At 42.2% G+C, this 14,256-nt stretch overlaps 1 protein-coding gene across 2 annotated transcripts; it reads right to left on the bottom strand.

Moving 5' to 3' along the window:
- Window positions 1–1,340: 1,340 nt before the first annotated feature.
- On the bottom strand, window positions 1,341–13,445 carry LAMP2 (lysosomal associated membrane protein 2). Of its 2 annotated transcripts, none has more exons than XM_051788706.1 (9): window positions 13,208–13,445; window positions 12,004–12,122; window positions 11,315–11,528; window positions 10,518–10,679; window positions 9,529–9,746; window positions 8,906–9,025; window positions 8,569–8,647; window positions 7,597–7,764; window positions 1,341–1,885 (listed from the first exon to the last, which is right to left on the bottom strand). In XM_051788706.1, the coding sequence occupies exons 1-9, from the start codon at window positions 13,428–13,430 to the stop codon at window positions 1,743–1,745; spliced, it is 1,446 nt and encodes a 481-aa protein (XP_051644666.1). In that variant the 5' UTR covers window positions 13,431–13,445; the 3' UTR covers window positions 1,341–1,742. The 2 variants fall into 2 exon arrangements, with proteins under 2 accessions (XP_051644666.1, XP_051644675.1); XM_051788715.1 differs by lacking the exon at window positions 1,341–1,885 and adding an exon at window positions 3,978–6,317 and having other exon boundaries at window positions 7,603–7,764.
- Between the last annotated feature and the right edge of the window lie 811 nt (window positions 13,446–14,256).

Raw genomic sequence — 14,256 nt, 5'->3', positions numbered from 1 at the left:
ACAAAGTCACTTTTGTCAGATTCAGGTAGAGTGTATCTTTGGTCACAGTGAGGACAAGAATAATTGAATGTACAGGTACTTCTCAGACATCAAAACTAACTCTTCAGAAATCTCCCTTCCCTGAATATAGAGCTGTTGTGAGTCACTCAAACATCAGTGTTGGCTGTCACCTCTAAGCACGTGAATTACCAAAGGTGCTTTCCCTACAACGTGGACGTGGGCTCAATGCACAAAGAGATTAAATATGAAAGCAGCTTTAGCAAACATTTGCTGCAGAGGACAGAGCTCTGTGTGCCCTCAGTAGCTCTCTGCAGACCTGGCAGCTCTTGAGCTGTCCTGCAGCTGGAAATCAGGGCTCGTTGGCTGCACAAGGCTTCTGCCAACATGGACCAAAAAGGCTGAAAGAGCAAGAGGCTCCTTTCATCCTTCCCTCCCATCAACACGAACCTGATGGGAGTGAAGCAGAACACAACCACTAACGACTAACTTATATTTTGGTACAGTTTATATATGGAACATAGAATTGCAAAAGGTATGGCATTAATAACAAAGAAAGCATCTTCAAACAGGTCAGATGCTCTCATTCCTTTGGAAGTCACTTTCTTCACTATATATATATATTCTGCTTTACAATCAGCATTCCTCATGCTAGAAATTTTGTGCTCTTACATTGAGACAGTACTAATGAGGAGGTTAAAAGCAGATAAATTCTATCAAAACCAACTGGTTTTATATCTTCACCTGCACTCCTAAATCACAGCTTTTCAGTGATCCCTTGTTAACCTATGAAAGCTGTCCAAAGGATCTGCAGGAATCTCTGAGCAATCTGTGTTTAGTCAGTCTTTGAGTGCTCTCAAAATACTCTTCAGCCTCACATGGAGCAATGCTGTGTAATTTCTTTTATGTTCAGAATCAAAGCTGAGAGAAACTGCAGCCACTGAAATTCCAGCCTCCCACCCTCATTTCACAATTGAGCTCAGAACAAAAGGAAAAATGCAGTCCAACAAAATAACACAGGAGACATTTCATTTAGCAGACTGTTGGCTTTTCTGAGTAGCCAAAGTTCTCCAGGACTATCTTAGCAAATTAGACATCATGCTAAGTGCAAAGCTATTCAATATATGTTAGCAGTCAACTTCTCCATACTGATGTTAAACAAATTAATTTACTAGAAGATTCAGATGCTCTTCTCATATTATGTTATTAGTGAGATCAGGTACCACCTTTACATTCAGAAGGAACAGGAAATTCAGACTGGTTCACGAGAACAGCCATATGCCAAGTTCCCCATAGAAGTCTGTTAAGAGCTTGGTATTTTTTCCCACTGCATGTACAGTCCCTTTTGACACAGCATTCACACTTTTAATTATAGTTTTAGCTTTAGCATTATCCAAGACAAGCTGTAGGCAGCTAGAAATTTTCTTGTATAAAAAGATTAAACAACATAAAGCTTGGTAGATGTCTTCTTTCCTCAAAATAATTTCTCACAGGGACACACATCACCTCTGCTCAATTCTATGGTCCTCAGAACACTTACTTTTTCCAAAATCATACAGTAGCTTCAAGTAATCGCAACTCATCTTCATACTCATGGCATGTTATCCTACCATGAAGTGATTTTAATCTTTTTAAAGAAAGAAACCATGAATTAATTTGTTTTTCTCCTTTTTAAAGGGGCAGATCAGGGAGTCTGGGAAAGGGAGAAGAGCAGGGAAGGTGGCAACAGAGATGGAATTAAGAGATTATACAGACTGATAGCCAGTACGACTTTTTCTTCTTCCAATGAGGTAAGATATAAAGACAAGAATGATAAGGAATCCGAGCGCCATGCCCACTGCGATGGGAATAAGAAAGTTCAGGTCAGAGTCAGCAGGGCATTCTTGGGCTGCAGAAAGGAGAAAAACAAAAAAGAAGCAAGGGAGAGTAAGTTAGTAAGGGAAATCAGGCATTAGAAACCAAAGAAAGCAAGGAAAAAAGAGGCATTTTTGAGAAATTATGCTGCATTAGATACAGTAATACATCTAAAGTAAAATCAGCATTGAGCAAAGAATTGATGGAGTGATTTCTTTAAACATATATTCTACACACATAATTTATATTGGCACTATACTTCCGATTTCTATTTAATTTCAGCTTCCTCTAGTGAGGATAAATCAGAAATGCGAGGACAAAGCAGCAGCCTGAGCACCATTAGCTGATCACACCTCAGAGTTAGCAGCAATAAAGCAACAAAACCCCCAGACTGGCGTATTATTGCCTTGTCCAAGGGTCTTCCCAAATCTCAAGTCACCAGCACCTCTCTGGGTTCCAGACATGAAGAAATAAAGGACAATCCAAGTAACAAAGTGGAAACTTACTGAAAAGCACTGAATGGAAAATGCTGAAAGACTCTCTTGGGTTGGGTACCTTTATTTTCAGCAAAAAAGGGTTACCAGTTTCAGATGAGAAGGACACAGACCTTACTGAAATCCACAGAGGAGGAAAAAACCAGAAGAGGCAGCTGTAATGCTACGCTGGTTTTTAATATACAGATTATAAACCATGTGAGGAGTACCTTGCTGATATAAACACTCATCAAGGATTAGCAAACAATGCTGGGAACTGGTTTCAAACTCAAGGATACACCTCAGACACGGGGACAGGGCTTGGCATTCTGTGCTGTTGGTAATGAGAGCAGAGCTCCACCTGCCTGGTGCCAGGAGAGGTTTGGTAAGATATTGATATTGTGCCTGGAAGGGTGCCTGACTTACATGCTTCTCATAAAGCAGCACTCCTTATAAAACTTTTTTGTTAGAGTTTTCCATAGAATCAGCATTAGTTACAGGAAATCTACTGTCTTGATTTAGCCTATTACAGTCCAGCACACACTTGCCACTGCCCCTTCATGAAACCCTATACAAAGTCTTTGGCTCAGAGGAAGAACATCTGGAGGCTCCACACCTGAAAATATTAAACTCAGATTATCTGAAGGCACCTTACTGCCAAGTAGAGCAAGACTTGGAAAGGAAAAAAAAAGGAGGAAAGGAACTACTGAGAAAGTATTTAAGCATCTTAAAGAGAAACCTGCATTCAATGTTTAGTCATCTTTGTTCACTGAAGATCAAGATACACAATTTCCTACATGCTGGATAATGGGTCATTAACCCTAAACACAAATGGATTTGTTAAGTATGAAGAGTGCCCAGCAGGTAGGGACAGACTGTGTTCTTTAGAGGAAGAGGATGGCTGCAGTACACATCACACTAGGACAACTGCAAACAATTCCCAGAGAGGGTTTCTGGTTTCAGACCAGGGATGGTCACTGTACTGGTCAGAAGCTTCAGAGAGGTGTCTCCACATGCAGAACTGGTAACTACACCAGGGCCCAGGCCCTGCATTCGGGCCAGCAGGAACAGCTTTTTCGGCTGATGTGTTTCTATTCAAAGTAATCCAGAAATTTTGGCCCAAAGCTTTCTTAGTCCCAGTATAAAAGCTACCTTCCTGTTTAATTCTGATCACAACATTCAACCAATAGCCCCAAATTCTGTGGTTTATTGGTATGTGCTATGCAACAGAGAACACTCTGGTAAATTTAAAAATTAGAAAACAGCCAAACAAAAAACAAATTAACAAATACCCCCCCAAAAAACCCCAAGCCCATTATTCATTAGCTAGAACTGCTTATTTTGAGATCTCTTAGTATGACATCTTTAATGTAAAAGATCAGAAATCTTGGCATTTTAGAGTACAATCTATTTAGTAAACTGTATAAGGCACAAACCCAAGCACACTCTATGATAGAAGATACATACTAATACTCAACATCCACAAGCACATACTATTGAAGTGCTGTTTCCACAGACCAGAACAAAGCCAGTTATGTAACAGAATCTCAGGTATAGACTGATTGGAGTTGACCTTACTCATTTAGTTTATTTTCTTTAAAAAAAGACAATACAAGACGTCCATTTTCAAATCAGTTAAAAAATGTGAACAAGTTTCCTTAAGAAATAGAACAATCTTTATTTTTTAGAGCACAAGTTAAACAGATTTGACAGTTCCCTATGGAGCAATACATACAGGAAAAACTAGTGGTTTTATAACAACAGGAAGTCAGGTGAAACTTTGATGTTTTTGAACCAGTTGTCTGCACATCAGTCTAGGAGTGCTTAAAACTCTGAGCCGATGTCCTTGCAGGCTTTTGCAAAGGTATTAACGTTGATTTTTGGGAGCAGTTTGCACAAATCTTCTATATTATGGAAACTGTGTACAGTTCAAAAATTTGCATGGCCAGAAGAATACAGTGTGATGATTACTCCTTAACAGAAATGCATGTTTAACTGGTGCCACTGAACATCACTCACAAAAAAAAAAAAAAAAAAAAGCTAAAAAGTCTATATGAACTTCTGCATTTGAGGATATATTAATATGAAAGTCATTAGATCCATTTTTTTAAATTAAAATGGTAAGTCTTGAAGCCTGTTTCATGATTAAATTTATAGCAGTTCCCCACTTTCATTAAAATGAATTTCAGTAACTGATGCAAAATTCAAGCTGTAGACTACAAGCTATAGTATTATCCACCCATACCTGCTTCCTTAGATAGTGTCAAGAGTAAACTGTTTTTACAGAAAAAAAACAAAACCAACCCAAACCATTACTGAAAGAAGTGTATTTTATGATTTGTATACAAACATGCCACAGACATCTCTACAACCCTAGAGAACACTAATAAAACACTAGAGCAGCTTTGATGCAGGCTAAACTCATCCTAAAAGGGGAGTCAATGTTATGGTCATTAAATAGTTTAGGCAGCTGATGTTATGACATATGCAAAAAAGCCACACTTATCTAAAAGTCTAAAAGACTTCTTTTTTTCCATGCAGTAAGAATATGTATTACAGCACAAGGAGGCCAGAGAAAAGTTGTGTATCAAGGGTTTGTCTCTACAGAGTTGCAGTTTAAGACCAGTCCAGTTGCACTGCATATTTTAGCCTAGTTATTCTTTCCATACAGCAAGGAAAAACAGGTGTTGTGGGTCCATCTCAGACTAGTTTTGGCTTTTGCATTCTTAACATTAACAAAATGCTACACTGCAAACAGTCAAACACAAAGTACGCTGAACATTCAGAATGCCAAGGGCGGGCAGTTGGAACGGGGATTTTGGTTGGCAGAGAACCATTCAAGATGGAGATTTTAAAAGCTGCAACAACAGATACTGGCTCATTAAACAAAAGCATCTTTAAACAATGGTCATTCAAAGCAACAAGACAGACCAGTTCTGTGCAGAGTATGGTATGAAGTTAAGTGCACTTTAAAGTTCTGGAATATTTAGAAAGGTAATTCCCTTTAAACTGATGCCAGCAAAAAAGCTTGCATTAATTTAGCAGAAGTCTGCCTTAGTTGAGTATTTCAGATGATTGCCAAGGTGTAATAAGGAATGAAGAATTCAGTGCCTAACAGTTGTTATTTTTTTTTGAAAACATTTGGAAATGGCACTGAAGTCTTCCTACATATCCACCATTTGGCAAATATAGGTTACCCATTTTGTTTTTACAGCCAGGGTACAGGAATGACTCCTGAAATTACACCAAGGCGGGAGTAAATTACTCAAGTTCTGACAAAGGTAAGTAAGTTACTGCTGCCACTTCAAGAGATCACTTAATCACCAACCTGAAGCTCAATCCTATGGAAAACGAAGTTGTTATTGGGCATCATACAATCCTTGTTAAACACTACACAAGTCAACATAGTGACTAATGCTGCCAGCTTAACCCACAATTACGACAACAACTAAGGAATGCAAAGGAGATAAGCAAGTACAAATTCTATGCTATTCTGGGAGTTGCCCAATGCACATCAGTTCAGAATGTGTTCTTGTTTCAGGCTACTATTTGTAAAAAGCAGAAATAAATCCTAAACGCTTTAGGATTTTTGCAAGATAAAATCTTTAGCCTAGCAATTCATCCAGTATTTGACATCTTCAAAACAACTATGAAACCCACGGCGTCTTCTTAGAGCAGGGAAACTGAAACCGTAGTTCTGCTTCATCTGAGAGAAACAGTCTCTCTTTGTTTCTCAACTCCAATTAGCTGTGGCTAGTAATTACTCCTAAGTTTGGGTCTTTTTTGGACTTCAGAACTTGCACTTGCTTTGTTTAGAGTGAAATCAGAACAGGAATCACTTTTAGATTCACAGAGTTTGATATCCAGCATAGCTTTTTCTTCTGCCAATTATGTAAGCAACCACTATAATGGCAATCAAGACAGCAAGTGCAGCACCAACTACAATTGGGATTAGAATGCTGTCATCATCCAGCGAACACTCCTGGGCTGTAGGTGAGAAAAAGGTTGCGACAAAGAATAAATAAAGACAGAATACTTCCTAAGTGTGGTAGAAAAACCTGTTTTCCTTAATATGAACATGTTCAAGAGTCACTTATTTTTACATATTTAAACTAAGACAGAAGGAACTGCAGAGGTCTCATGGCTACATCTAGCATATATGAAGTATTAATCACGTGGAATGTTTGGTAACATACATATAGCAATATATATATGTTTTACATATATATATACACACACACCTAGAGCAAAGTAAAGGTGTCTGAGTTTTCATGTGCACAAGTTCTGCACTAGACAAGGGAGTAGCCATTCTTCTACATTTAAGAACCAGGCTTATCTATTTCACACTTAAGGCAAGTCTGGTTTGTGCTTTTAATTATTAAGGATAAAAAGTGACCTAGATTTGGTATCAAGAATCTATCCAGAACGGAGACATGTCACACAGATAAAATAACTGTATTAGGAGGAGAAGAAAGCCAGCTGCAACTTGAACTACAAAGTGAAATGGGACCCTAACTCTTTAGAAATACTGTTTACCCTGCTCACATCTGGAGAGTTATTTACCTCTGTCTAAAAAACAGAAATTAAAAAATGTGCACTCAATCTATATGTCTACATATCAGTCTAGTCCAAAAAGACTGTGCTGTAAGTATTATTATTAAGAACAAAGACCAGGTTACACTAAATATGAAGAATGAGGTCATTTAAGACATTCCAATTATCTGCAGACAAGACCCAGATAATGCAAACAAACATTTTAAAAATCTTTATTTAGTTCTGGATACTTAAGACTGCCTCTGAAGGAAGCTCTGTCAGTTCATTTTTCCCCCCAACACTCCTGTCCTTGGAGTGACAGGTAAAAAGAAACAAAACACCTAACAGCATTCTCAATGTCCACTTCTGCTTAAGTTCTGTCCTATTTTCTCATATATTTGAGCTACAAAAAGCTGTATGTCAAGATAATGTCACGTAACTTCTAATCTTTTCTACATGGCAAAGCTTACGTCCCTCTTCAGTGTCTCTAGTTCATTTGACTTTTGTGAAGGAGAACCACACCACATATCTAGCAGACATTTTTTAAGTGAGAGCAAAGCTTTGCTTGAACTTGAATGTCAGTCTCAGAACTTCTCTTCGCTCCATGTATATAAAAACAGATTAAAAAAAAAATTGGAACAAGAGCTTCCAAGATGAATGCTTGTACCCAATGCTGGTGCTTTTTAGCAAGTAAGAATCTTGCAAGCATTGATAAAGTTAACAAAAATATAACTCTTACCTGTAGCAAACTTATTTGCCTCCACAAGGAATGGCTGAATCCGTAGATTAAAAGTATGTACTTGAATATCTTCACTAATGTCAAGAGTTTGCTCTTTTCGGCACATGTAAGAGCTCCCAAGGAAAGCATCCCACTTGCTGAAGTTGTGGTTATCTGCACTTGAAATGACTAAACAAAAGGGGGAAAAAAAGAAAGGAAATTTGCATGTCCACTTTAAATGCATGACAGTTGCTAAAACAATCACTAGACTGAGGAGCTGAAACGAGAGGGGCCAACATTTCAACACTGACTAGTCTGAAAAGCAAAGTAGTGCAAAGTGGGATTAATCTGCTTAAACAGAAGTCAGGCACTGAAGTTACTACTGAAGTACTCAGCAGTGACCTCTCCTCAATATATACAGATGACATCAGGCTTTCCTTGTACTTCCACTCATCCCAGCATTGCAGAGTTGCAAGTGTTTTAGCTTTAGTGCTCTTTCAACTGCTGTAGGTAGCCATGACAAGCAACTTAAAAAAAAAAGAAAACAATATACTTTTGTTTTGGAAAAAAATATGCTTTAGTTTTTGAAGGACTGGCCTCTTTTCCCAGTGAGAGTTAAGTACAAGTGGTTGGAAGATATAGCAGCATCTTCAATCAAAGAAAACAACAGCTGGTTTAGGAAAAAAAGCTACTAAGTTGGTACAACTGTATTTCACACCTCAAAAAATTACATTACTGAAAATAGTTGTAAAGAAACCCTATTAATTTATATAGAGGCTTCACTAGCAGAAGTTTCAGGAATCACAGAATGATCCCACACTGCTGTTTAAAGTAACTCTTACTGCCATTTCTGCTCATTATTTTTGTTCATACCAACTTATAAACATAAAGTAGGAGCTAACGGTAAGCATGAACAACAATGAAAAAAGAAGTATTTGATGCAGACATTGAGTAAAATATTACACTTGCTTTAAGGCAGACACTGTTTCTTACCAGAACCATTCAGACGGTTGAGCAGCGTAACATTCACCTCTTTCAGATAAAACTTCTGTACACTTGCACTTGTATTTTTCTGTTTAAGAAGCAAGAACCAAGTGTCAGTGTGCAATTCTGCATTTGTAACTGTAAGAACACACGCTTTACAAAGGCTAACACATCTCCCAGTCTTACATTTTCTACATCTTTAACCCCATTTGCCTTGAGGCAGCCAGTTCCACTTCCCATATGGGAACAGCCCACCACAGCAAGTGACAGGAGGATTTTACTATGAGTGATCACCATGCAGTGCTGTTAAATGAAAGCTTGGTTTAAAATAAAAGAAGTTACTTACAACAACAAATGTGAAACTAATCAGTGTGCTATTTCCATCGTTCAGCTTCAGAGTTGCTGTTGTGTTACCACAGGCACCATCTGCGATGGTTGTCTTTGGATTGATGTTGATCAGGAGAGGCTGAAACACAGACACACCACAAACACATTCAGCTGTCGTTTGGAATACATTGTTCAGTCTTGTCACAAACACGACAGCAGGAAGATTGAGCCTGGCTACCATCAAACCAAGGCTATCTGAGTTAAAAATTTAAATGCTGGCAAAAACTGAAGCAAACAAATTGCCCAGAGAAGTCCTACTTTGTTCCTCAACACATCAGGCTCCCTGGCTCCCTCTGAGGGGAAAGACAGTATCTGCAGGGACCAACAGCCTTAACAGCTAAGAAAGCTCCAGACTTCTAATCACGTTAGAAGTACTCCCATAACAAGCTATGTTGAATCCACATCAGGTTTTAAAGCCAGACATTATGCCACAAAACTACTCTGATGTCAGAGAGGTGCTACACACAATAGTCAGAAGCAGTTCTGGACAGCCAGCAGCATACAAAGCAAACACCCTGCATTCAGATTTCACACCCAATACCTACATCACACCCTGTTACTCTTCAAACAAAGGAAAAGCACCTTGTCTTGAGAAACATTCAGCTGCAGCCCCACAGTAGCCAGAAGACAAGTTTTATTTCCACTTTTAAGAGAATAATTTCCTGTGTCTGGATTCTCCACAGGCTTGGGAGGAGTGGTTGGAGCAGGTGACAAAGTGGTGGTGGATACAGTAGTTACATTGGCAGCAGTAGGCAGAACAGTAGGTGCAGAAGTAGGTGTATCAGCACGACATCTAGACTCTGAAAAGACATTTTAACCACCATTTCAGTGCTGAATTTTATTAAAATCTTATGACTCAGTGGTCAGTTCAATACACTTATCAATTGCTTTGCTGAAATCTAGGCTCATTGGGAGTCTGTTAATCACCAAGTCAGAAGCCCCAAACTTGGCACTGTGGCACAGTATTCCAAAAAATGTACGGCTACCCTCTATTCTCAGAAATTCTGTAATGTTCACAGTGTTAAATCCATGCAGTACTACTTACCTCTGATACATGAAACCAAAATACACACAGACAGCTAAGTGGTTATAGAAGTGTGATAATGCCCTTCCTGTCACAAAGTGAGGGACCCTGTTAAGCTGCAGGCAGCAGGATGATGTGCTCATCTCTTTTAGCAGCTGGGCTGGGAGATGAAACAACAGGCTCTGGGCTGTTCAAATGCTATAAGCAGAGGCCCCACTGGAAGGCAGTCAGTTAAAAACCTTCAAGCTCAAATGAACTAGTCAGCAACAGTAGTTCTGAAGTGCTTATTCTTAAAACCCCAATTACTGGAACACACACTTTAGGAGCCTACCCCCTTGGCATGGACACAATCCACATTACAACACACTACTAAATCTGTTCTCCTAATCTATTATTCCAGGAACAAGGAAAGAAGTACTAAAGGATATTTACATGAGTATTATTGAACACAGCACATTTGAGAACTGGTGGACTTTTTATTACGGGACTCTGCTCCCCGCACTAAGGTGCAACACAAAAAAGTTTATTCACAAATTTAAATGCTCACCTTTTTTACTGACTGTGCCATTCTGAACAAAAGGCTGCAGAGTAACATTCCAGAAAATCTGTGTTACATTTTCTGCTTCAATAAAGTCAGCACTATGACACACGTAGACATTATTCACTTGAACTGGATGTGTAGGGTCCTTTACAACAACAGAAACTGGTCCTACAAATAAGTAAAAATATTTTAATGCCTTATGAACTACAAGAACTTGGAGGTAGTCTTACGTTTTATATAATTCCATAAAACAAAGAGTAAGAGATAATTAAGTTTAACAGTCCTAAGCTCTGTTTTTTGTTCTCCCTATGCATCCTGACCTGAAGTGCTGAGTAATGCAGAGAAGTAACCAAGCTTCCAGAACTAGACAAGCCATTAGAAAGGTAAATCCCTTTACTTAAGTTACTAAAGAGAAAAAAAATCCTATTATTAGCAGGCACTAGCACACAGAAAGCCTAACACTGCATTGCTTGGCAAGGTGGAAGGTCAAGTAGCGCACACTAAAATGAATTTTCCATGTGCCTGCTGTCTACCAGCACCACTCTGATCAAAGCTGCTCAGTTATCCCTCCCATTTTGTTTCACTTAAAGGAATTACACATTCAACCAAGACAACTAGTCTGCATTGTCATCCAGTAGGTAGGTAGGATGAGCAATAGCTGGCAGCATATGGAGCTGCCACAGAGCTCTCTACACACATTACTAGCTCTTCTAACTTTGAAAACACCAACCAAGATCAGGTACCGAGGTCTGACACTCGTGGCTGAGATTGCTCTGCCAGTCAGATTCTGCAAGGAACGTTACCTTTTCTTTTAGCATCAGGAAACACAGCTGTGTCATTGGTGTTGTAGGTAAATATGATCAAGTCTCCCTGGAAAGTTTCGTTGGTTTTTGTAAAGTTAATGCTCCAAGAATGACCTTCCCCAAACTGCACCGCCACAAGTGCAGCTTGTGTGTCATTGCCACAGACGCTTCCATCGTGTGTCACGCTGGATGACAAATTCAAGGTTGTGGTTTTCTGGAAGAAAAAGATAGCAGTTCTTCCTCATGACAACATCATAAACCTTGCACAAGATAAGTGAGATTATTTTAGGTTATTCTACAAAATCATGAAAAAGGCTCCCTGACATCTGTATGAGAAAGGAGCTATATCAGATTCAAGTACAAAAGTACAAATCTAACTTGGCTGTAAATCCTGACTGTGCTGAGCTGCAGTTCAGATTTACTGTTTGGGCTAAAAACATAACTATGCTGATACTAGTTAAACTTGGTGAGTTCTGTGTATGTCATTTAAGTAAGAGCAACAGGGGACTTTCAGTCATTTGTATGACTGAGAACTTATGCTTGGTTTTAAAAGGAGTATGTAGGAATACTCTTAACAACTGAGTAAAAAAAAGAAGTAAAAAATCAAACACTCTAAGTAACATAGTATACTTAAACTTCTATGCAGGCCAAAATACAGTTCTTAGCAAGAGTTACCTCCAAATACTTACATAATCACTAGTGTTTGATTCATATGTTATCAAGAACCTCATCATCCAATTTGCATACAGGCATGTAGCATTAGAGGCATCCTTTATATCTACTTCCACTGCATGGGACTGGAAAAAACCTGTAAGATATGATTATTAGCTACTAAGACATTGTTTTTACTTCATTTTCTAGAACCACTTAAGAGGGCAGATCATCACAAAGCAGTAAATTATGTCAGGACTATATTCAATTTGCCAGACACTGAAAGAAAAGCTAGATTTCTGAAAAGTATTAAAAACAGGAAGCATATTGTGAAGTTATCAAAGCTAGGTAAAAATTGTGAGAACATTTTATAGTCTGTTTACCTGACATGGACTAATAATCTAGAAGTGCTGGATTCCCCAGTATTGGGCATTTGTAAGATCAGGCTGGACAGGGTGCTGGGCCATCTTGTCTAGACCGTGTTTTTGCCAAGAAAGGCTGGACCAGCTGATCCTTGAGGTCTCTTCCAACCTGGGATTCTATGACTGTATGAAATAAGCCCTGGCTTTCTGGTGACACAGTGAGCGAACCAAGTGCCTGAGCACACCACTTAAACAGCGTCCTGCTCGCAGACCAGCGTCTCCCTATTATTTCATATGTTGTGCGAGTGGTTACGACTCCAGCTGAACCCTCACGGATGGGATCGGCGTGCCTTGTGCCTCCACAATGCCTGGCTCAGAGCACACGGATCGTTGCGTTTTTAGAGAACTCTTCCCAGCCTGGGGATTTTTAAGGGGGTGAACGCCGGCAGAGCCGTGGCTGTGCCCTCTGCCCCCACGCCGAGCGGCGCTGACGGGGCAGGACCGGCCCGGGCGGGCCCGCGGTCGCGGCTGCCGGGCCACAGCCCCGGGGCTGCCCCCGCCGTTCCCCCCGCGGTTCTGGGCCCCGGCGGCGGCACCGGCGGCGCGGGGCGGGTGTGCCCGGCAGGGCCGCGGGGCCTCGGCCCCCGCCGCCCTCCCCTCCCCTCTCCTCCCTCCCCTCCCCTCTCCTCCCTCCCCTCCCCTCCGGCGGTGCCCCCGCCCCGGGGCCGCCCCGCGAAGCCGCCGCGGGGCCGAGGCGGCCCCGGGACCCCCCGCGCGCGCCGCGTCACGGAGCGGGGGGAGCGGGACGGGCACGCGCCCGCGGGGACACCCCACGCCCGCCCCCCCCCCCTCCCACGGGCCCCGGCGCTGCCCCGCTCACCGGACACGCCGAGCAGCAGCAGCGGCAGCAGGAGGCGGCGGCGGGAGGCGGCGGCGGGGCGGACCGGCTCCATCGCGGGGGTGCTGCCGGCGGGGACTCCGGGGGGCGGCGAGGGGCCGGGGCGAGCGGGCGCGACAAAACCCTCGCCAGCGGTCATGTGAGGGGCGGGGCGGGGCCGCCCGAGCGCCGCCAATCGCCGCGCGGCGCCGCCGCTCGATTCCATGGGTCGCGGACGCGGAGCTCGCCGCGAAGCGCCGCGGGCGGGCGGGTCTGGGGTGCCCGCTCCCCGTGCACCGGCGGCACCGCGGGGCTGGACCGGGGCTGGACCGGGGCTGTGCCGCCGCTCTGGCCTCTGCAGGGCCATGTCCCGGCCGCTTGCCCTGGGCCTCGGCAGCGTTTGCGGTTCGCTCTGAGGCCGCTGTACGCTGTGAGAGGACGTGCGCGTGCAGAGAAGTTTAATATAGAGGCTTTCACTAATAAAGAAAAATAAAGACTAAAAGATCTTGTCCGTGTTTGCGATAAACACAGAGGGGGAGAAGTGAGCTGCGCTGCTCTCACTGCACGTGTCCTGAGGCTGGCGGTGCCCTTGGTGGGTTCGTGGTATCCCTGGGGGAGAAAAGAGCCACTGGCGTAGAGGGCGGGAGAAGACAGGGATGGGCAAAAAACTTGGTGGACTTGGGACTGGAAGGAGGTATAAAATGGGGATTGGTGTTGGATTCCAGCCTGGAGAGTATTGATTAGGGAAAAATGGAAAACAACCCAAAACCCAAACATGAAGGCTGGCTTGGCAAGGAAAGGGAGATGAGGAAGAAGACACTGAGGCTGGAAGACGGCAAGGAAAATAGCAGGCAGATGACTGAGGAGCTCTGGGCTCAGCCAGGAAGGGCCTCCTGGAATGACACATTCCTGTTTCTGATGCTGTAGTAGAACTGAGGATTTTGAATAATCAGGCTCTAGAAGACATCCCCAGCTATGGGAGAAGGAAAGAAGGCTGAAAAAGACAATAAAACACATCGACCTGATATACTGAGACAGCCGGAGTGTAGATG

The sequence above is a fragment of the Manacus candei genome, unplaced genomic scaffold (genome assembly GCF_025592945.1).
Source record: "Manacus candei isolate 608988 ecotype Guabito, Panama unplaced genomic scaffold, ASM2559294v1 h1tg000003l, whole genome shotgun sequence".
Lineage (NCBI taxonomy): Eukaryota > Metazoa > Chordata > Aves > Passeriformes > Pipridae > Manacus > Manacus candei.
This window is presented reverse-complemented; position numbering and strand designations above follow the sequence as displayed.

Coding starts and splice junctions, on each gene's coding strand:
- LAMP2 (XM_051788706.1), bottom strand. CDS start 13,430: ATGGAATCGAGCGGCGGCGCCGCGCGGCGATTGGCGGCGCTCGGGCGG. Junction 9,747..10,517: donor TGGCACAGTCAGTAAAAAAG/GTGAGCATTTAA, acceptor ATGTCTTTTCAG/AGTCTAGATGTCGTGCTGAT. Junction 9,026..9,528: donor TGAATGTTTCTCAAGACAAG/GTGCTTTTCCTT, acceptor TCTGTGTTTCAG/CCTCTCCTGATCAACATCAA.